This window comes from Phaenicophaeus curvirostris, chromosome 1, assembly GCF_032191515.1.
Source record: "Phaenicophaeus curvirostris isolate KB17595 chromosome 1, BPBGC_Pcur_1.0, whole genome shotgun sequence".
In the NCBI taxonomy this organism is placed as follows: domain Eukaryota; kingdom Metazoa; phylum Chordata; class Aves; order Cuculiformes; family Cuculidae; genus Phaenicophaeus; species Phaenicophaeus curvirostris.
Window position 1 is genome coordinate 6516336 of NC_091392.1, and position 22111 is coordinate 6538446.

Genomic DNA, 22111 nt, shown 5'->3' on the forward strand with positions numbered 1-22111 from the left:
CAAAGTACTATGAATCCTGCTGCTTGTTCTTGTTGTTTGAGATCTATTTCCACAAAAACAGAAGCAGGAGTAAATTTAAGTGTTCTTTTCTGCTACACTGTCAAAAAACTGCAGACAGAAATACGTTATCAAAACCTCTGTTGAGAAGGTATGTAGCAAAAGCAAACTCCTCACTGTGTACAGTTAGTATTTAATACGATAATTAGTAAGAAATCAAGGTATCTACTAGGTAGTAGCATCCCAGTAGCAGTCATTGAATGATGACTGTGAGAAGACACCAAGTACTCAGATGGAGCATTTGAAAATAAACCATGTTTGAAAGAGTTAGGACAAGATTCTTGCAAAGACTTGAGATAAACCTGGCTATTTCACCTACAAGTTTTATTTAGGTGAGAAAAACAGGCAAAAGATGATCTGTTTCAGGGGACAACAGCGTATTACATTCAACATAAATACAAGCTTGTTATTAAGGCGTGCAGAAAAAGGATAAAAATGAAAGTTCTTGACATTCCAACAGAAAAGTAAGCTTTAGTTACTTATTGCTGAGCAGAATATGCATGCTCCCAGATAATGCAAATAACCTTTATGCAAACTACACAAATAAATGACCCATTAGGAGCGTTTCATGACAAAAATTATTATTCCTTAGCTTCACCATTAAGCTCCTCATTCATCTCAAGATGTCCTTTATATTTTGTTTATTCTATGAATTTATTAGCTTAATGGGATTGTAAGTGTTTTCAGACAGGATGCTTGAAGTAGGAAAAAGAAAACTGAAATATAGCAGGGTGCAAATGAAAAACAAATCCCAATAGGCTGGTAATTCATGAAATATCATCGAGTGCCTATCTTGAGGCAATCAGTGAGCTGCCATCTGAAATTAAACCACTGATGACAATTACTAAAAGGATATGATGACTACTGAGCAAATAAAACATTTCCGACTTGCAAATACTGAAGAAGTATATCAAAAGCCTCTTACAAAATCTGTGAGATGGGGACAGAACATAAGGACTTCACTTAGAAGATGGCAAACTGAAGGAAGATGAAAAATAATCATTCAGAAGACTAGATTACGGATTCTATAAAAATGTCACCAAGAAAGAACTTCACATTCAAGGACAGACTGGACCATTCCAGGGATATTACAATTCTTTTATGGAACCTTGCTAAAAATCTTTCAAAAGAAAAGAAATCTTGTCTTTTACTGTCCAAATCTCACTGTGGGTCATACCTACTTGGCATAGAACTTCTTGGAGAGTTTCAAAACCATCAAATTGTAGTAGATTCATCTTATGATGGTAATATTTACTTCCCCTTGCTCTCTAATGGCTTATGATGCCATAGTCTACTTTCCATTGACCGTGTTCAGTGCTACTGCTATTAGTTTTATAAGTTTTGTCACACAGCTTTGCTACAGCTGACAGGTGAAAAAAATCAGCCATCTATCCCAAGACACTGATCTGTCCAGTACCCTTGCTATTGCCTGTTTTTGTAAACCAGTGTGATCAAAAAGGATAAAATATGGTGTCCTTGTTACTATCAGCCTGCAATGACTATTAATCCAGGTCATATGCTGCTGGTAAAGAGCAGTCAGTTGTTCTGGTATTGCTTCAACAAACTAGCTGTCAGCGCTCCACTAAAATCTGGTTGAGTACTGGCATGTTAACCTCTGGAAGGAAGCACAGCCTGCTCCATTTTCATCAGCAAGTACTTTCTTACAGTGAATGTCTAGTTTCTGCAGCACTGTTGACAAAGAACAGGAACCTAAAACAACTGCTAACATAGCAAGTGATTAGGCTGATGTAATGAGACGGTGATGCTTATCACTCCAGTGACTGCGTTGATGGGAAGTTACTTACAGCCCTGCAGGTTGTCAGCAAACTCCATTTGATTGTTTTTAAAAGGCTGAAAGTTTACAGCTATGAGTTAGAAGTAAAGTATGCCTCCATCACTTCAAAACTCTGCTCAAGTAGATTTAAAATAAAGTACTACAAGAAGGAATAATTATTTTCTTTTCAACTCCACCTCTTCTTTCCTGCTTTTTTCAATAAAAGCTGACTCCTAAATCATTTTTTTTCTGAATACATAACTACAGACAAAGAAGCCTTTCATTGATTGAAGAACTGAAGCAGTCTATAAAGAAACTGTTTTCTACATTTCTAGAAACACTGAGAGAAGTTTTGGCAGGAAGAGCCTCCTCCCAAAACCAAATATTGGAGGAGGAGCAGGGAAAACTCCTGAACAAGTTCTGCTTTCTTTTTAAGCCACATGTTGGCAATATTTTCCCCTCACAGAGAATACGAAGATTCCGAAATTTTTGGTATCTACAGATACCCCCAGAAAGTTATTCTGAAAGAGCTAAACATCACTTTTTTTAAAACAGAATTCTCTTAAATCCCTTCTCAGACCTTTGACAACAGTTAAGAAATCCTCAAAGCTCCTGCACAACTTTGTATACAACATTCAAGTTCCAGGAAAACAGAATAACAACACAAGTGTAGTAAGGAAACCAGTTATTCATCACTACTAAATGCAAGTACATATGTGCTCACTCAAACAGCTATCACCACTTACACTTCCAAAGCACTGAGCACAGCACATACTAGTTCAAGTGTTTCCTATGAAGAGACCTTGCTTTCTACACAGATTGTTGAAGTGTCTTTCAGACGAAGAAAGAGAAAAACTCTACTTCAGTACAACAACTGAGGTATATAAACCTAAGTCAAAACGAATTAATGACATGGATCTAACCACTTGAAAGGTACAGATGCATAGAATGAAACAATGCCTTGGATGTGCTTTTCAGTATAAACTCAAGAGTAATTTGTTTTCATCATTGGTTTATACAACTGAAACGAAAAGGTCTCTTTAGAAGACCTAAATCATGATGAGAAATGCATATGGAATGTCTAAGTATTGATTTGTATACTATACATTTGCTGACACAGGAAAACTCAAACATATACTGGGGAAAAAGCCAAAACAAATCTGTAACTCAGCTGCATGAAGCACGGGGTTTATCTGTTCTGTCAGTATCACTTCCATTTAAGTTCCTCAGAGAGATTCACTCAGCGCATTCTGGAAGAGTCTCCTAAAAAAAGCCTTCAGAGATAATGACTTTTTCCTGAGTTGAACAAATTCAAACAACTGGCAGTTACTTAGAAAATGGAATTAATCTTGATTTGAAGCTGAATGCGTTTTCAGGAAAATCTGCAGAACCTTGAAGATTCTGGAGCATTCCTTCTCCTTTTCTTTTGTATTCTTTTTAACTTCAGTGGCAGTCCACCAACCACAAGCACTTATCTTAAGCAATTATGTTTAAAATATACATAAAACATAGCATATCCCACTGGTGTGACCACAAAAAGTCATTATCAATGGTATAATTTAACCACAGAATTTTCCTACATGATTTCTACTAACAATCAAGAATTCCCATAAACTACATAAAGTAGTTTCTATTTATCAAAATAAAGATGCCTGCAAACTAATGTAATAAAAAGATGAAGAAACAAAATATTGTCACTTAATGTTACGGAGTGTGACTTTCAGAAAACTGAAAGGACTTTATTTACTTACTTAAGCAATACCTATACATTATGTGAACTCTTACCTGCTGTTTGTTGCCTTTTCGTGTTAACATGACAAACGGCATTGTGTCTCCAGACTCTGACTCTCCTTCCCCACTTCCAAGTGGGGGACCCTTCTTGAGCTGACTTTTGAGATGGAGAGGAATAGCAACATCCAACTGATGTACTTTCACAGATTCGCCACTCCGTTGCTATTAAAAAACACAGTAAATTACATAAATGGTCAGAAGCTAAAAACATTCAACCCGGTAACATTCATACTTTCATGACTGAGCAAAGTCAACCTTCCAAGAAAACAGAGCAATATATAAATAAACGTATTATACTTCATCACATTTTCCTTGCTTGTGAAGAAGAGAGTTACAGGGATAGTATACTTAAAATTTCAAAGGACTTACAGATAACTTAATCTTGTAAGGAAAGAAACCTAGAGACTTGTTTATAAATACTTAAGTATCTACCAGATGTGACAAAAAAAATACATAGGACTTAAAGGTTATGTAAATTTAAGTGCCAAGAGATTTTAAACAAGTGAAAACCTAAGTTTGGATAATCTGAGATAAAAGTCAGAAGTGCTACACAGAATCTGATGCAGTTATTCATACAACAAGTATCTGTCAGCATATCATATATTCACTGGGCAAATACAATTAGCAGGTGTTTTACATAAACCTACTTATCCAAACATGTCAGTTGCAAAGAAAAGGCCACAACTAAGAAAAAAATCCAGTTCTTTAGTATGGTACGCTATGTATTATTATTCCTTTACTTACTTTAAAAAAACCACCAAATACAGCTAGCTGTAGAGCAAATAACATTCCTTTAAGAAAATAAATATACCTGAAGATTTTCCAGCATCATTTTATCCAATGCCTGAATGAAGTCCTCATCTTCTGCACAAGGGACATGCTTAAGTCCTCCTCCTTTAATCATTACTTCCTGTTGCAATGCGGAAAATAACAACCTTTTTATTAGACCAGATACAGAAATACAAATATTTAGTTCAGAAATAATAGGAAAAAATATCTTTATTGCTTCCATAACATGCATAATCAAAAGCTTAAAAATAGTGTTGAAGAAAAAAGTTTTCAGTCTGGATCACTTTCCTGAAAAAATATTTTCTGATGTTTATTGCATTAATTATTAAGAAAGCTGGCCACTCTTAACACACTGACATACTAGCATATGTGTACAGATGTATATGTACACATGCTAGATATGGAAAAGTCTCTATCCCTACCACACCTAATGTAACTAATTTCTCCACTGAGTCTATAAAGTCAAATGGTCTTTTCAAAATGAATACTACCCTTCAGTATTTGGAAAGCACAACATGACAGCTTTAAGTGTTTGAAGTCAGTACCCCAACACATTGTTCTAGAATGATCATTACCTTCCTTACTACATATCCACAATTCAGGTTCCAATGAATAGGTTCTTTTACTACAGATGTTACAATCTACTAACCCCAAATCTGTATTTTAGAAATGTCGTGCTTCTTTGTCTGTCTCTTTTTCAGTTTTGAGATCCCTGGAGAGTAATTAGTTTTCCCTGTTGCACCATACCAGTTTGCTACCACTGCTGGCACTGCAAACCCATCATCTATGCAATCCTTTCCTGTCTGGCTACCTGTGAAAGTGCATAATCCTGTGCGCACACACTGTTGTAAAGTTGATGGCATAAATATTTTCCAAAGACAGCAATGAAAGCTTGAAAACACAAAAACAAGCTGTAAGACATACTTAGAAGAATAGCAGGGAGTGTTCTGGCTGCGTTTCCCAGACGTGTTATGAGTAACATTGACAAAACACATTCAGTAAAGAAAACCAAAGGTGCAAATGTCAATTCGCTTATCTAAATAATACATACTGTATTCTCCTCATCGGTTTCATTTTCCTTATTGGAGTCTGTAAGATAATCTGTGTTCTCCTCTTCTTCTTCTTCACCTTCTTCTTCCTCGTTGTCAGAGCCCTCCTGAAACAGTCAATGTTTTAAAATTTGAGAACAGAATAACTTCCAACTGTTTTTAAAACAAAAAGACCGCTTGCATCTGATTCCTTATGCACATTTTCTACCTTTCTCACCCTTTCTCCATCTGAATCAGTTTAGTTCAGTTCAGTATTAGTAGAATCACTGAATCATTAAGGTTCAAAAGACCTCCAGGACCATCAAGTCCAACTCTCAGCCCCACACCACCACGCTATTAAACCACATGCTGAAGTGCCCCGTCTACACATTTTTTTAACACCTCCAGGGATGGAGAATCTCCCACTTCCCTGGGCAGCCTGTTCCAATGCTTCACCACTCCTTCAGCAAAGAAATTTTTCCTAATATCCAACCTAAATCTCCCGTCGTGCAACTGGAAGCCATTTCCCCTTGTCCCATCACTTGCTACATGGGAGAGGAGTACATTTGCTTGTTATGTTTTGTACTTAATGTTTCAGTCTGGACTCAACCAGCTTTATTTGACATTTTCACAAACATATAGCAGAAAACTGGGAGTAGTGGCTGATAAACCAGATGTTTGTGCTGCCACTCAGAGGGAACTCAACAAGGTGCAGGAATGGATGGCAAGAACTCAGGAAGTTCAGTGAAGAGAAAAACGTGGAGCCCTACACTTCAGGAGCAATAACCCCAGCTGGAGGCTGCCCATCTGGAAAGCAGCTCAGGACAACAAACAGACCAAGAACCAGCAATGCAGCCCTGCAGCAAAGCTGACTGTGTCCTGGGCTGTATTAGGAAGAAGTGTTGTCAACAGGTCAAAGCAGGTGACCCTGCTTGCCTGCCCAGTGCTGGCAAGACATCTGGAGTGCTGTGCCCAGCTGAGTTCTCCAGTACAAGACAGACATGGATATACTGGAGGGAGCCCAACGATAGGCTGGGAAGATCATTAAGGGATCAGAGCATCTGTCATAGCAGAGGCTGAGAGAGATAGCACTGTTTAGTCTGGATAACAGACAGATTGGGGTTGGGTGGGAGATTTTCTCCATGTATATAAGTACCTAAAGGGAGGGAGAAAAGAAGGAGTTGGACTCTTCTCGGTGGTGCCCAGTGACCCAAGGCAATGGACACAAATTAAAAAAAATAATTTAAACCTAAGAAAAAAAGCTTTTATTTCCTGGTGTAAAAGAAGAAATTGCCCAAAGAGGTTCTGGATATTCAAAACCGGATTGGACATTGCCTCAAGCAACCTGCTGTAGGTGATCCTGCTTTGAGCAAGGCAGGTTGGACAAGATCATCAGAAGTTCTTTCCCCACCCTAAAACCATTTTTGATTCTAATAATCTTATTACTTTGTGAGTAATGGCACAAACCCAGCCAAACATCAGGAATTTTAATGCTGAGAGGCACAGACTGAAAGAAAGCTTATCAGTAAACCAGCCAACCCAAGCACAAGGAGAAAAGTGTTTCCTGTTTCCTTGATGAACTCATTTTCTCATAAAACTACAATTATCATGTCAACTTTGCTGTGTCATAGTGACAAGTTAAAACTTCTATGTACACATATGGGGTTTTTTATTGGCCTCACCACTTTTGATTCAAAAGATTACTGGCAGAGTAAACAAGGAAGGCTGTTAAGCTCCATAAATCTTTTATTTATTCATATTATACAGGCACACTCTGAACACTTGTTATTTTTCCTACATGACTGCTCTGGCGTCTAGTCAATACATTTGCTTTACAACAGATAAAGAAAATTATCTGTAAGTATTTTCATGCCAAAAAAAACGAAGGCTTCTTTTTCTTGAGAAGCAGCATGTACCCTGAGCAAAGTTGTCAGGTTCAAGTTTTTGGGATAATTTCTTCGGAATAAGCCACAGACACTGTGTTCAGTTTTCCATATATACAGAACTGAGACGGAAATCTCCCCAGACTACTGACTGGGTTGTGCATACCCACATTTCACCTGCTAACTCTGTGACACAGGAGAACTTCAGAAAGGTTTTTTTGCGAGGCAAGGTAAATTATTAAGTTCACCTCTTCTTCTGGCTCATTTACTTCACTTTCATTTCCAGATTGTTCCTCTGTCTCTGCTCCACCTTCCTCCTCCTCTTCATCCTCTTCCAGGTTCTCTCCTTCTGTAATAGGATCTTTAGAATCTTTGTCATTCACAATTCCTGCAATTTGGAAAAAGAGAAAGAATTAGAACAAGAATTAGAACATTACAGCACACAAAACCACTCAAGTTGTATGTGGAAGTCCTCTTGAAAAGTCTATTGTTACCAAACACAAACTTCCAGTAGGTCATAATATTCAACTGCTGAATGAAACATTTGTAATATATAGCTACCTTACTTGTAAAGTGGGGTAATTTCCCTGCAAGAAAAGGAGGAAAACATTATGGAGAATGTTTAAGATCTCTCACAGAACAGCAATCAAGAAGCTGCACTGGGCAAATTGCTTCAAAATATCCTCAAACTGAACGTGCAACCTTACTGAAACATGCACTGAAATAGAAGCACTAAGTTACAGACACTCTGTGAAACCAGCAGAACCCAGAAGACATCAAGCTTTTATAGATTTAGTTCCAGTACTTCACACTACTGTCAGTTAACAGTTTCAAAACAACAATTCTCTCAGCCTGTAACAAACCTTTCTGACTCTTTTCTAATGCTCCGAGGCTACAATTGAACCTATGAGGGTGCAGGTGCCTATATAAAATCTTTAGGAAATCAAGAGTATCTTCCAAAAGTATTATTTAGTACACTCATACTATTTGCAGACAGGATTGACAGTTCTTCCACTGCGTTTTAGCTCATCTTGCAGTTTCCCTTACTGACCTTCTTGCCACCTCTACCCCTCAAGAGACTTTAGTTTTGTCTGTGTGCAAGGTATCAAGCATAGCTCTCAACCTCTGCTTTCTTTCAAAAAGGCATCCTTCAATGTAATAACCTTACCTCTATCACTCCTCCAATAATGAAAAAAAAAGTTTCACTTTATTTTAGTGTTTCAGTGTCAAACTTAGTCTCAGATATAGATTTTAATCAGAATTGTTTTCAGAGAAAATATTTAAGAATTAGGCATGGCTCTAATTCAGGAAAAAATGAAGATTTTTTTTTTTTAGAGAACAGCTATAGCAAGAATTCAGTCAGCCAATGCCAAATAGAACAAACTTCAGCACATACTACTGTTCCCAGACATTCTTTTATTGTATTCTTTCATTAACTTACAAAACCACTCAGTCCTCCAGAGGATCATGGTTTGAGCTAGCAGAAAGCAATGCCTATGTCAGCCTTCTGAGACACGGCAGATCAAAGCCAGTATTTTTTCAAACACTTTCCTAAGAAGTCACTACAGTCACTATGTAGCTTGTCATTCAGAGGTTGAACTTATACCAACCACACTTGGGGTTGGTTGTTAGCTTAAGTTTTTCTGGACATCAGTTCTGTGCTCTTGGCACTCCTTATTTGCTCTCTGCCATACATGAAAACCAAATGCCATAGTAAGCAATTCTTAAGCAGAAATCTAGATCCTGGATATACATGTGGTTTGAGGCATACCAGACTTGTTTTTTTCTGCTCCACCTCCAGATGCCTTAAACAGAAGCAATATGCAGACAACACACGCATGAGGCAGGTCTTTACAACAATCTCATTAGCTTCAGGAGGAGGTAAATTTTTAGAGCCCTGCTTAAATCAGAGAAGTTTCAGAAATAAAAACCCCTCCCCATCTGTAAACACTGTGCTCTTCAAACTATGTGCTGCTCCACAATTACATGCAAGACAACCACCCTAAAGCACACCTTCAAGCAGTTCTATTTAATAGGAGGACTTGGAACGATCCCACCCTAAGCTGACGCTGAATGGCAAACAAGTCATACCAATATCAAGAAAAGAAACAGACTTGGGGGGAACACGCACAACACAACCCCCTTTTAAAAGGCTGTACTGCTGATGGGCTTTGCTTGTGCCAAAACAAACACCATAAAACGCTCTCGAACACTTGCTTACGTTCAGTGACCATGTCGCCCCTTTAACTACATCAAATCCAACTGCTATAGCAGTGGTGACTCGGAGAACAGAAGTTCCTATGATTTGTAGGAAGGAATTGCTGATTATCTTTTAAAATAACACTACAATTTATGCAACTACTTATAAATTACTTCTTGGTTATCATTTTGAAAACATAAAAGCTAATAATTTCAAATATACTATAATGAAATTTTTATCTGCATTTCAGTTACTATAAAGGCAATTTTAAGGCATGAAATTAAATGAACAATGTATTGAAAAGAATTCCTCCTAAACCAGAAGTTGCAATATTTTACCTGGCAATGACACATACTCAGCCCACTGGATTAAAGGGTTATTCTTAAAAATTGAACTTGATCAAAGAGACGAAGTACTATTAAGGCTCTAATTAACACTTACAGAGTGCAACATTTACATATAAAAGCTTTTCATGAACAAGCTTGTCTTCAGATAAAAACTGAAGATTAGATAACAACTCCATTTAATGAAAAGTGAACACAGTAGTAACCAATAATTAGTAAGAACTCACATGTACAAAAGGTTTAAAGGTTAGTGATTATAGTAGTTCTAGACACACACTAACCAGTATTTTGTCAAGTGAGTAGTACTGCAAGCCCAGCATTTTTCTCATGAAATTCAGAAATTTTAACACAGCAAGATTTATACATATACATCACTGTAGTCTCAGCAGGAACTATGAACTAGCACGCAACCTAGCCAACAGAAACATTTTAAGAACAAAAACCCCCACTTTAATAATCCAATTAAAGCTTTAATTCATTAAAAGAAAATAATCCTCTGGCCTCTATGGAGACATAAAGCCCATTCACAATTATTCCAAAGGAAGTGTAAGGCTCAAAGTACCTGACAGCATTTTAACATGCAGCAGGTTGACCCAGCAGGACACGTCCCTGCCCATGGCAGGGGGACTGGAACTAGATGCTCGTTAAGGTCCCTTCCAACCTAAACTATTCTATGATTCTATGAAAAGTGAAACATTCTCTCTTTTGTTGTAGTCTTACACTAATGTTTACTTTGACATAGCAACTTCTGTCGAAGCCAGGACTGGGGAAGGAACAGAGTTGCAAGCAACCAATGTACCAAAATGACCCTGCTCGTTTTCATCAGTGCTCACCAGCCAAGAGGCTGCAGTAATTACTGTGCGGATACTCGTCACTTTTTGTAAAACGCACTTCCTAAATTTTTCTGATTAAATTCATAGTTTTCTTACTTAATCATTTGCACCATACTCCTCCAAATACACATATATATACACAAGCATAACCCCTCTCCAAATACTACTATATTAACAGTATTCATATTGACTTTTTGTTTTAAACACTCAATGGCTTGAGAAGTCTGGAGATTTCATGTGACCTCTACAGTGATCAAAAAAATGCTAAGAACTCCCAAAAATACTTCTATCATGAGAACAAGGAGACTATATAATGAGAATAACAGTAGCTACCTATCGTCATCACCATATAGAAGGGAATTTTAAGAAAAACAAGAATCAACAAAAAACCTCATTTCCCTTGTACATTTTCTTACCTAATTTTATTAAGAATTCTCGTTCCAAGTCTTGCACCTGTCTGATAGCTTCTTCCAGAGAACTGCAGAGCTTTATCTTTGGTCTCAGCAGTTCCAGTGTATCACTGATCATATAGTCTATGTCTATGGGAAACGGATGGTCTTTCGTCCAAACATCCAGGCTTTTTTTCCACCAAACATACCTCTAGAATACAAAATATTCAAATAAAGTTTATTAATGACAGTGTGTATTTAGTACTTAAATTACGGAGTTTGTAATGCCTAGCCCCAGTACAGTAGAAAATGCAAAAGATTTCATATCAATGCTCTCCTGTTTCACACAACTATTAGATAATTGGTATCATTAAATATTGTTTTACAACACTGCATATCGCAAATATTAAGGATATGCTCCTTTTATCATAGCAACTGTCAGAAGTATGAAGACAGCAAAAAAGCTGAAAGTCTCTTCTAAAGGTAGATTCTTTCTGTGAGATGAGCACTTACTCATCTAGCTTTCAACTCCTTCCTCCATAGGTTTCCAAGAACACAAATTCCCCCAAAAGCAAATCATGGAGAGAAGGGGGAAGCTTCATGAAGTTTTAAGACTTTAAGTGACTTACTCAGTTCACTTCAGAACAAATTCGTACATAGCTCTTACAATAAAATTATAAGAAATAAATGTTGCTCTTAAGTGAATGCTGATGTTAAGTGAACTTAACAGTAGAATATGAGAATAAATGGGTTGCAAATATTGCATGTGAAAATGAAGTATAAGTAACAGAATCCTTACTTAAAAGTTGACAAAGTCAAAAGGAATAGTTGTTGAAAACACAAGGTGTAAAAAAAACATGACTTCTTCACTAACAAGTTTATTTTGGGGTTAAAAATAGGCCTGTACTGCAGTTCGAAAATTCATCTGAGGACAGTAATCTCATTAACATTCTCTTCTCTTGTAGCTGAGCAAACTCATAAGGTGAGAATCAAGAATCTTCTGATTATTTTGGTGACTCTCCACTGGGCTCAGCTTAGTTTGCTGATGTCTCTCCTCTCATCTACCAGGGAGCACTGAATTCAAAAAACAGTGGTCCACGTGTGGCCTCAAGTGCCAAGTAGAAAGAAAGGGAAAAAAAAAAAAGATAAAATGAAAATAATTTTCTTCAAGCTGCTGGCTACACTCTTGCCGATGCAATGCAGAACACTGCTGGTCTTCATCACCCTAATGGTGCAGAACTTAACATCATGTTCATACAGCTTCGCAGTCGCAGTTCTATTCCTGCAAAGCTGATTTTCTAGGTAGTCAGTGCCACAGTGTATTGTTGCATGATGCTATTCCATCTTGATCAGAAGACTAGATATTTACCTCTGCTGGAATTCAGAAGGTTTCTGTCACCCCATTTCTCCACTTGTTGAGAACCCCTGAAGGTCAGGCCTAACCTTTCAATCAACCAGCCGCTACTCCAGTGTCCCGCAGCTTGCTGGAACACCCGTAACATCTACATAACTGAATGTACACTTCACTTTAAACAGCTGTTAAGAGTATTCTAAAAACTACAGTGACACATTCAGAAAAATACATAACAGACTGACCTATATGAGCTTGTTAAAGCAATCTACAAAACTAAATAAAACTTAGTTTATAATACCTGAAAGTATACAAGGAAGCAATCAAGTTTTCGTTTGCTGGATCCTCTGTCAAAATACTGCCCGCAGGTATCAAGAATTGTACAGACTAGTCTGATCCTGAAAAGATGCTCTGGAGGGTCCAGTGGACTAGGACTACCATCAGGGTTCACACCAAATGATGTGAAAGAATAGAGAGTTCGAAATATTACAGCTGATTCCACCATTCGATAATTGTAAAGCTCCCCCAAAAACTTGGCACTGCTGATCCGCCGCTGGTTAAACTTTGGCTGGTTAACCTTTATTAGAAAAAGGACAAAAGAATCCCACTTTAACATGCTATCACAATAGCATCTTAGTGAAAGGTTGTGTTTTATTTTCAAAGAAAAAAAAACAGTATAAAAACTGATAAGAGTTCAGAATGGTTATTTATGCTATATGCATTACACAAAATTGAACAGTAAAAAGTAGTTATGAAAGCTGGTCAACTAGTATTTATGTTATAAGTTCAGATGTATTTATCACACACTATTTTAAATCCATGACAATTTTTCACTGCTCAGAAAATTCTTGTAATTAATAACATGCATTAAGATACGGACTACTCTTTAAAGTTGCTTGATATTGCACGAATCTGACTACACTGTTGTATGCCCTTACACTGCAAGTGGGACAAAACACCTGTTTTAGTAATCTCTGCCGCTTGTTAGGGTTTGGTGGGGGGTGGGGTGTTTAAAATTTCAGTCACCCTACATAAGGACAAACAACTGAGACAGATAAGTTGGACAAAAAAAACCAAGAATTTAAGGATTCTTTTCTTTAAGCACAATTATTTTAAATGTTTTCCTTTTGACATAAGCAGATGCATGCAGCTTAATAAGAATGCTGGTTGTTTACCTCCATTCCTAGTCGAATATCCTCTAGCACGCCATCCACAACATGAATTCCAACATCCTCCTGGTAAAGGACCAACCCGGCTAAGAGGTTGGCTACACAGTGAATGCTATTGTATTTCACATTCCAGATGTTGATCATACAGCATATTACGTAGTCTTTTACTTCTGCATCCTGCCAAGGCAGCTTGCGCATCTGTCTCAGGACCTAAACCAAATTTTAAGACAATCTTAACATTTTAGCACGCAAAATATCAACATACCCGCTGCCATCCTGCGTCTCTCAAGGTTGGGACGAAATCACTGTAAGAACCTGCAAGCAACCTCATTCTCTTTTTCAATCATCCTCCACATCTGTACCTACAGATAATTTACATATAATCCAACTGCTGTCTTCTAGTGACTAATCAAGCTATCCAGATTCATTCCATAATTTCCTTGCTCTTACGGTCTGTATTTAACCATCATCTTTTCGTCTGCTGATCTGTACAGAAGAAACTTATTTCATTCTCTTTGTACAGCACTTAATGCTGTGGAGAATTTAAATCCACGACTGAAGCTTCTATGGGCTATAATACAAGAAGGGAAACTGTCTTAATCAGGAAAAAACCACGATCCCTCTTCTTTGCAATTAAAAAATTAAACTCTCCCCAAACCCTCCAAAATTTAGTACTACATCACTTCCAATAAAACCTGTATTAAGGATTTCAAAAGGATTTACCTTCTCTGTGGTGACCTTGGAGAGATCCTTGTAAAGAAGCTTACGAATATACTCCTGCAAAGGAGGCCGTTTTTTCTTCACAGTTTTTTCAGCTGGAGGGGGATTACAGTAGTAATAGGCATTTTCTACCATTGTAACGTAGCGTGCATCGAGATGCATTGCTTGTTTTTTTCTCATCATTTGTTCCTGGAAATAAATACAAACAACCGGTGAAAGATGTTGGCATACTACAATTCCAAGCCAAAGTCTTTTATTGTTATATCTGGGATAAACGAAACAAAGGTGGTAGAAAAATAAGTAAAAAGGTTGGATGAACAGAAGAAAGGACAAAGCCTGTGTATGATTCCATGTTGCTATTGTCAAGGTCACTGTTCTTCAAAAATGCCTATTTTTATAGTTGTTTACCACAAAACAAGGTTTCAAAAGTTATTTAAAGTTTAACTTGAAATCTAAACATCTAGATAAATAGTTAGTAAGACTATAAGCCACTCTATTCAAAACATGATTTTATTTATCTAAAGCAGCTGAAATGCAGCTTTCTTGACACAAGCATAGTGAATCATCATAAGAATGGCAATCTAATTTCACATCAACATGTGACTCCAGAGAGTTTATAGTGATGGTTTCAAATGAATTTTCAACATGATAGGCAATGGTATTTTTCTTACTATATGCTCCATTGTTGCTGTTTACTCAAGCAGAATGGACTGAAGGAAAACAGTGCCTACTATAAAGTAGTATAAGAGGAAAAAACAGACAAGTTGAAGGTTGCTACATCAACACTAATTACTGTACTTAACTGTCAGGATTGTCCTAATTTTCCTCACTGAATACAATCTTTCCTCCACATTTTGATATGTACTTTAAAATTTATTCTGTGGGGTTTGAAAAATTCTTGGATATGAAAACTCTGTATAAGAAGGAATGTAGCAGTTACAGGCCATGGATTTTTACAGTTAAAGGTGAGGATGAATTTAGTTTCATCATTAGACTTTTTTTTTTATATAGATGTGCTCACATATCTGTGTAATTGTATAAATTGCATTAGATTATGTACATTGTGCAATCCCATATATTCAAAATCACTCTAAGGTGGTTCAACAGGAAAAGAAACTGCACTGGTTCAGCCAGTAGAGGTTGGTCACACAGCAATTTACAGCATCAACAGAAACTAAGTAAATCTAAGGTGCAAATACTGTTTTATCACTACACACAACCATCAGTAAGCCCAGTAAAGCAGTGGAAAGAGTTTAAATTATCTTTGCTGGTGAAAAAGCCCAGTTTTTCATTATGGCGGACTTCACATGCAGCTTGGATAATTTCAAGTTTCTTTTAGAAGGCAACTGCGTTCAGTTCAACCAAAGCGTACGTGTACTTAAAACAGTTCCTTGATCTCCAGTTTCAGCTGCTGATTCAATGATAAAAAGTAGTTTTGTGTAACACAGTAACCCAACAAATAAGTTAACGCTCCTCCTAGACTGTAGGCTGCTGCTTCCAGGAAGATCTCAATCTGACACCAACCAATGGCCTCCCCTTTGACTCCCTGACTGAGAATGTTCCTCTCCAATTGGGAATTTCTGCGAAGTAGTAGGAAATTTACCTACAAATGCCTAAAAGGTGCACAGCACTTTTAAAAACTGAGGACGTAAATTGTCTTATGTGAGGGGAAAGCCACTTAGAGTAGAAAGTTCCAAAAGCTTACCATGCCATATATGTTACTATTACCTCTGTAATTTTTTTTCCTTTTCTAAAAAAAATTTGCTGCCTTAATGACATTTATCATGTTTTATTATAAAGTTATGAATCAAGTAGGACAAATCAAAGCATAACATAAAATGCAGAAGGGCTTGCAAATAAAGTTTTAGAAGTCCTAAACCTACAAATAATTCGTATATTTTCCTGTTATAAGTTGTGCATTATACTGTAAGTAAGAGTAAATATATGTATTATGTAAATATAATTAAAATGTTTCTTCCCAGAACAGCCTATGCTGTGCACTACCCCAAGTTTCCAGTCACTGTAATTTATCATTTACTTCTGAGCAATCCCAAGTGCATATTCCAAGTGGATGGTATTAGTCTCAATCTCTACTAAAAGTCATCACCATTCTAAGCAATTTAAGGGAGCAAGCCAGGTGGGAATGAGAAACCATAATAATTTACTACCTACAATAACATAAACCTTGACACATTTCAGAAGAAAAAAGCAAGACCTGCAGTCTGAAGCTCATGAAGATAATTAACTAAAACTGTCTTCATTTCATTAGGCTAAAATTCAGAACTACAGAAGTAAAGCACTTCATTTGAAGATTAGGTTTCTGTTCTTTCTTTGATAAAGAGAGGTCACAAACAACATTAAGATGTCCAAGTTAAACTAATAAATGGGTTTGGATTTTTTTTTTCCTTGCTGAGTAACAAAACCTCCCTGCACACTGCAGCACGAAGAGAGAGAAGTCATCGTGTAACACCTAACAGACAGAAAAAGCCCAAATCAGAAAATCATTTCAGCATGACTGATAATGAAATTATCAGATTGTAATACGTTACTGAACTGTTCGGCTCCTCCTTCCCTTTACAACCTACACTGCTCTGCCCTGCTACTCCTTCTAACACTTCAAAAGCAACATTCTAAATATCTGGAAGCACAGTACTGTTAGTGAATTAACAGTCTCATTTTAACTACTAGTACTTTGTCTGTAAAAACAACGTTTTCCCACAGTCTGAACTCAATCTATAATAGGAGTCACCTCGAGAACTGAGCCACTGTAAGCTTAAGTTCCATGTTTATAAATACAAGTGATCTTGCTCTAAAGCTTAAAAAGACAATTTGACCCAACTGTCTAAGTTAAAGGATTAAAAAGGCATCAGAAGGCTTTTAATACCAAAACTTCAAATAGTCTTTTAACAAGACCACAACAGCGTAACACACAAATTCAGCATTATAACATGATTATATTACAGAAACATAGATCCAGATAATGTTGACCTTCCTTCCAAAGCACCAATTCAAATAATGTATTCTTCAACAGGCCAATCCTAAAGCCAAGTTACTTTTAAATTACATAAAGAACATGGAATTTGAAATACATGCCAAGAAGAATGATTAAAAGGAGTAAAAATGGCCTTGATAAAAGAATAATCTTTAAATGATTTGTAGAATTTGACACTAGTTCTGCAAAAACCGAATGTGACCATTAGATGTTTCTCTAGAATAAGTCATAGTGCCGCTAAGTTTGCAGCACTCCACAGAATGCTTTACTTTAAAAGTAATAAAGGGAAAACTAATTATTTTAAAAATGCATTCTTAACTATGACTTTCTTCCATACTGGGACAAAGCAATGCTGTCTTTAATCAGAGACACAAAGCCTGTTTGGCATCTTATTATATAATATAAAGCCAGCAGTAAAGATTAAGACCGATAATTATTGGGAAGATCAATGGGCCTTAGTTCTACCCTATAAGTGCAATGGATAAGATCAGCTTTACATCTACATAGATTTTTACCACAAGATCCTAATTAGCTTGCTTTAGAAGCAATCTTTCCTAGAGTTCACACTAACTAGTACCATAAGATTACAGCCCAATTTGTGTAATATTATTTAAGTCAAAATCCATCCCCATAGTTTCTACAGGGCAACATTAGAAGATACAGCGATTACAATGGTTGCAAAAAATAAACCTGTTAAGCCTGGTTTATGTCTTAGTAGACATACTAAACTTATTTGCCATCTCCATCTTTCCTTGGCTCCTCAATGCCTAAGAAAAGAGTACTTATTTGAAATCTTGTAAGGCTTTAACCCACAGTTACTGAAACCGTGTTTGTGGTTTGTCTTACGCTTCACAGTCAAGCCCTGTTTAGCATTCACCCAGCAGATTTCAGCGAAACAGCTAGCAATTGTAGTGCATAAAACTGAAGGCAGTCAACTATGAAAAGCAGCTCTGGTAAAAGGTTTAATTTTTCCTGACTTCTAAAATTTTTATTAACTACAAAAAATGGTAGCAATGAGCAACGTGTCTTTTAAAGAAAATGTAACAGTGTCTTCATGGGAAAGATATCTGATGATGGAAAGGAATATATTTAATAATAAAACACAGCAGCTGGCAAACGTTTAGAAAACTGAGAGATTCAAACCTTTCAAGATACAATGCACACTGTAAGAAAAAACGTGAACCAAGAATGTGCAATTGATTGTTCATCTCTTTCGTCTTGTGACTACACCACTGCAACAAATGCTATGGCATTCAAAGACGTTCAGAAAGAATCAGCATTTTGTGGAAAATAAACTGTAAATCAATATACCCAAACATGCAACAACTGCTTCTCTGTTAATGCTATAGAATGCGGCTATAGAACGAGAAGGTAGGCTATAGCTTCAGAGAAAGACCTGCCACGTGTAATCCTGTGCTTTGATAAGAAAGGAGACATACAGAAGAGACAGTGATATTTCACACCCTAAGAGCTGTGTCTCTAGAAGGAGACTTCAGACACTTAAACCACTCCCTTCCAGAAGGGAAAATTCAGTCAATTTTCTCCCCCAAGCCACTTTCTTTACTGCATATACATGTCTATATTCTTCCCACAGTGCACAGATTTGAAGGGAATGTGGGAACATCTAATCAGACTTCCAATACAACAACATGGCCTATTACTGGGTCGGTATATGCTAAAGCTGCTTTTTATTTAATTTAATTTAATACCATTTCCTGTTTCTAGTGCCAATCTCTGAAGGACTTCTTCAACCATCTTTGTCTCTTGCCTAGGACACAGTTCTACTCTCAAGCCAGTAAATACATTATTCAGGGCTGGAATTCATGCATTAAAATAGGATCCAAAGATATTATTTTTAAATCTTTGCCATTACTTATCTAGACTTATGGATACAACTCTTACTCTTAATTACCAATCTCTACTTCTAAAACTCCTTCCTCTGGTGTCTTCATATATTCGTTCTTCACATTTAGGACGTCAGATCATTACATAGGGCACAGAAACCACCTGTTTCACAATCATCTTCACCTCCAGTTGAGATATCTTATCTCTGGTTCCATCTACTACCATTTCCCCACCCACAGTATCCTTTGTTTTTCCCCTATTTCTGTATCATTTGTAGTTTAAAAGCAATAATGTTTTCCTTCAGAAATTTAATTCGTTATTTACACTTTCTTTTCAAGTCATGAACAGATTTACAGGGCAACTGGAGTCCTACAGAATACTTTCAGAAATCTGTTCTTACAGGAGGTGCAATCTCAGAGCTGAGACAGCACTGGACAGGTTATAAATACCAACATGATACAAGTCCACAGGACTACAAAGGCTGACAGTGCCAAGGCAGCCTAGGACTTGAACATACATTACACCAGTCTGTCTCAGCCTCATTCCACAAGGAGGCAAGATATCCTCCCCTGAGCACTCAGGGTACAACTTTATAGGAGTCTGTATTTACGAGTGTGTGAACACTGTAACTGACAATTAAGATATTAATCTCAATCATCACTACGGTCAGACCACATCACAAAGCCAGACAACACAAGTAGTAACCGTTTCAATTCAGTGAATGACACCCTCCCCCATAAGACAAGAAGTTTTCTCTTACCAGAAGAACACTGGTTCTTAAGTGAGATTCTGGGGATCTAAAGAGGAATCTTCCACAGGTTTCCAGCAGAGTACATGCCATTTCAATATGGTGATGAGAAAAGTCTGACAGAAGCATCTGGTATACATTTATACAAACACACAGCTTATTAGATATCTTTTTCAACTGCAGAAAAAAGTTACATCTACCATACTTTACACTTATGTTGCGCACCATATTCTTTTAGAAAGAAAACACAAATAGATTTCACTGATTATATGTTACCAAAATTCAAAATACTGTATCTCACTGAACAAGTATTGTAAGAACAGTCTAGACTGCAGTCTAGCCTCCAGAAATCTGAACAACAGGATGCTTCCAAAACATAGCATTAAAAGACCACAATATTAAAACCAAACACTATAATCCCTCTCACACCCCTTGCAACTTGGTTGTATCTGCTTTAAAATTCTTCCTGTTAGACTGGAAAGCCAAATAACACTGCATGAATAACCTCAAAGCACATGTAATTTAATTGTATTGCTTCAGTTAAGCAATTACTAAAAATCAGAGCTTTGCATTTTACAATGTTTAATAGATGAGAAGAAAAATTATAACTGTCTAAGAATTCTGCTTCAATACCTACTCAATGAATAGAAACTAATCCCACAGGAAGGGTTCTTCACCAGTGTTAGCCTCCAGCCATCTTTTATAAAAGGCACTCTACTTTTTTAAACCCCATTTTTAATTTGTGACTTGACAACAATGCTAAGTTTGAATGTTTATCAGCAGGCAATTTGAGATTTTATGCCTAGAGATTAATGATTTCCAAAGATTTGTTCCATTCCTCAACAAACAAAAGGTAAAATGGCATATAAGCTTCTCCTTGCATCACTGAAAAGTTTTCTGCCTCAAAATCCTCCCCCGTACTGTTATTTTCTCTGAAAAAACATCCATTGAAACCAACATAATCAAAGTTCTGCAATGTCAAGCAGATCAATAAGTAGCAATGTCTACCATCACTTTAAAAAGAAAATGGTACATAACCAAATTGCTAATAGAAGTGGAAATTTATTTTAATATATTCCTACCTATGGAAAAATTAAAACATTCTGACTTCTAGAACAGTTACTGAAGTATCCACATACACAGCAGCAACAGACATCAGGGTATAAAGCATCATATGCAATGAATTAATGGATAACATCAGCAATAGATATATCAAGGGGATTAGGATGTAGATACATTATCAGCACTTATACTAGTACAGCCCAAATACAACACTAACCTTTAAACAGTGAAGAGTATCATTCTTGGAGAACATCTTAAACTTCGTAAGCTCACCAATAAATCTCACAGTTTTATTCTTTGTTTCAATGTTGATCTGGTCCTTTTTTCTTACCTAAAAAACATTTTATTTTAGGCCCTCAAAAATACCTACTTTGATCCAGATGTGCGTGATAAACTTTAGAATTCAGCAGTGTTTGTTAACTGCTTGGCTCCTTAAGCTCTACTCTTACCTATCACTAGGTTTCCTAAATCTTTTTATGGCCTCGTTTCTTCAAAAGATTCTGAATTTCTTTCCCCAACACTGCCCCCCCTCCAAACCTAAGTCCTCTAACATACCTACAGCTATAACACATCTCAAGGTGGCCACCCCCCTGTGCCACAGTGAAGTAGTGGTTAACTATTTTAGAGCCTGTATTTTTAGAATCAGTAAGTAGTCTCTGTATGACTAAAAGCAGGTGTACAGTCCCTAAAGAAATATTCAGCATAGATGTACAAATCTAGTATTCTAGAACAAGTCCAAACAGATCACAGAAAAACATTTAGTGTATTTAGAAATTGTACATCTACATATCAAATGTTATTTTAGTCCCCAAAGGGTGTCTGCTATCAGAGCATTTAATCTGAATCAAAAAAACTAAATCAACAAAACATACATGAAACCTGAAATCCCCTTTCAGCATGGAACAAAGATCCTCTGCTACATCAGACATACAGGGATGCAATGTGGCAACCAGTCTTGCATAAAATGGTAGCAAATCCAACCTGCAAACAAAGGAGATGAAACAGACAACTAATTTATAGATAAAAATGTATTTGACAGCAAGTATGGGTACTATTTCACTTAAGAAAGAATGCGCATATAGCAACCCAACTACACACATGCAGTTTTACTGGCTCATACTTCAGACTGCAGTATG

At 36.8% G+C, this 22111-nt stretch overlaps 1 protein-coding gene across 3 annotated transcripts in view; it reads right to left on the reverse strand.

The window, feature by feature from the left end:
* UPF2 (UPF2 regulator of nonsense mediated mRNA decay) overlaps positions 1-22111 on the reverse strand; it is a 62690-nt gene that overhangs the window by 14161 nt on the left and 26418 nt on the right. For all 3 annotated transcript variants that reach the window (XM_069869139.1, XM_069869220.1, XM_069869307.1), the window contains exons 9-19: positions 21848-21956; positions 21193-21306; positions 19926-20042; positions 14332-14517; positions 13615-13818; positions 12741-13016; positions 11116-11299; positions 7571-7710; positions 5463-5567; positions 4434-4532; positions 3617-3784 (exon numbers count right to left, since the gene is read on the reverse strand). In XM_069869139.1, coding sequence (XP_069725240.1) covers positions 3617-3784; positions 4434-4532; positions 5463-5567; positions 7571-7710; positions 11116-11299; positions 12741-13016; positions 13615-13818; positions 14332-14517; positions 19926-20042; positions 21193-21306; positions 21848-21956 — 1702 coding nt within the window. The remainder of the gene's footprint in view (positions 1-3616; positions 3785-4433; positions 4533-5462; positions 5568-7570; positions 7711-11115; positions 11300-12740; positions 13017-13614; positions 13819-14331; positions 14518-19925; positions 20043-21192; positions 21307-21847; positions 21957-22111) is intronic.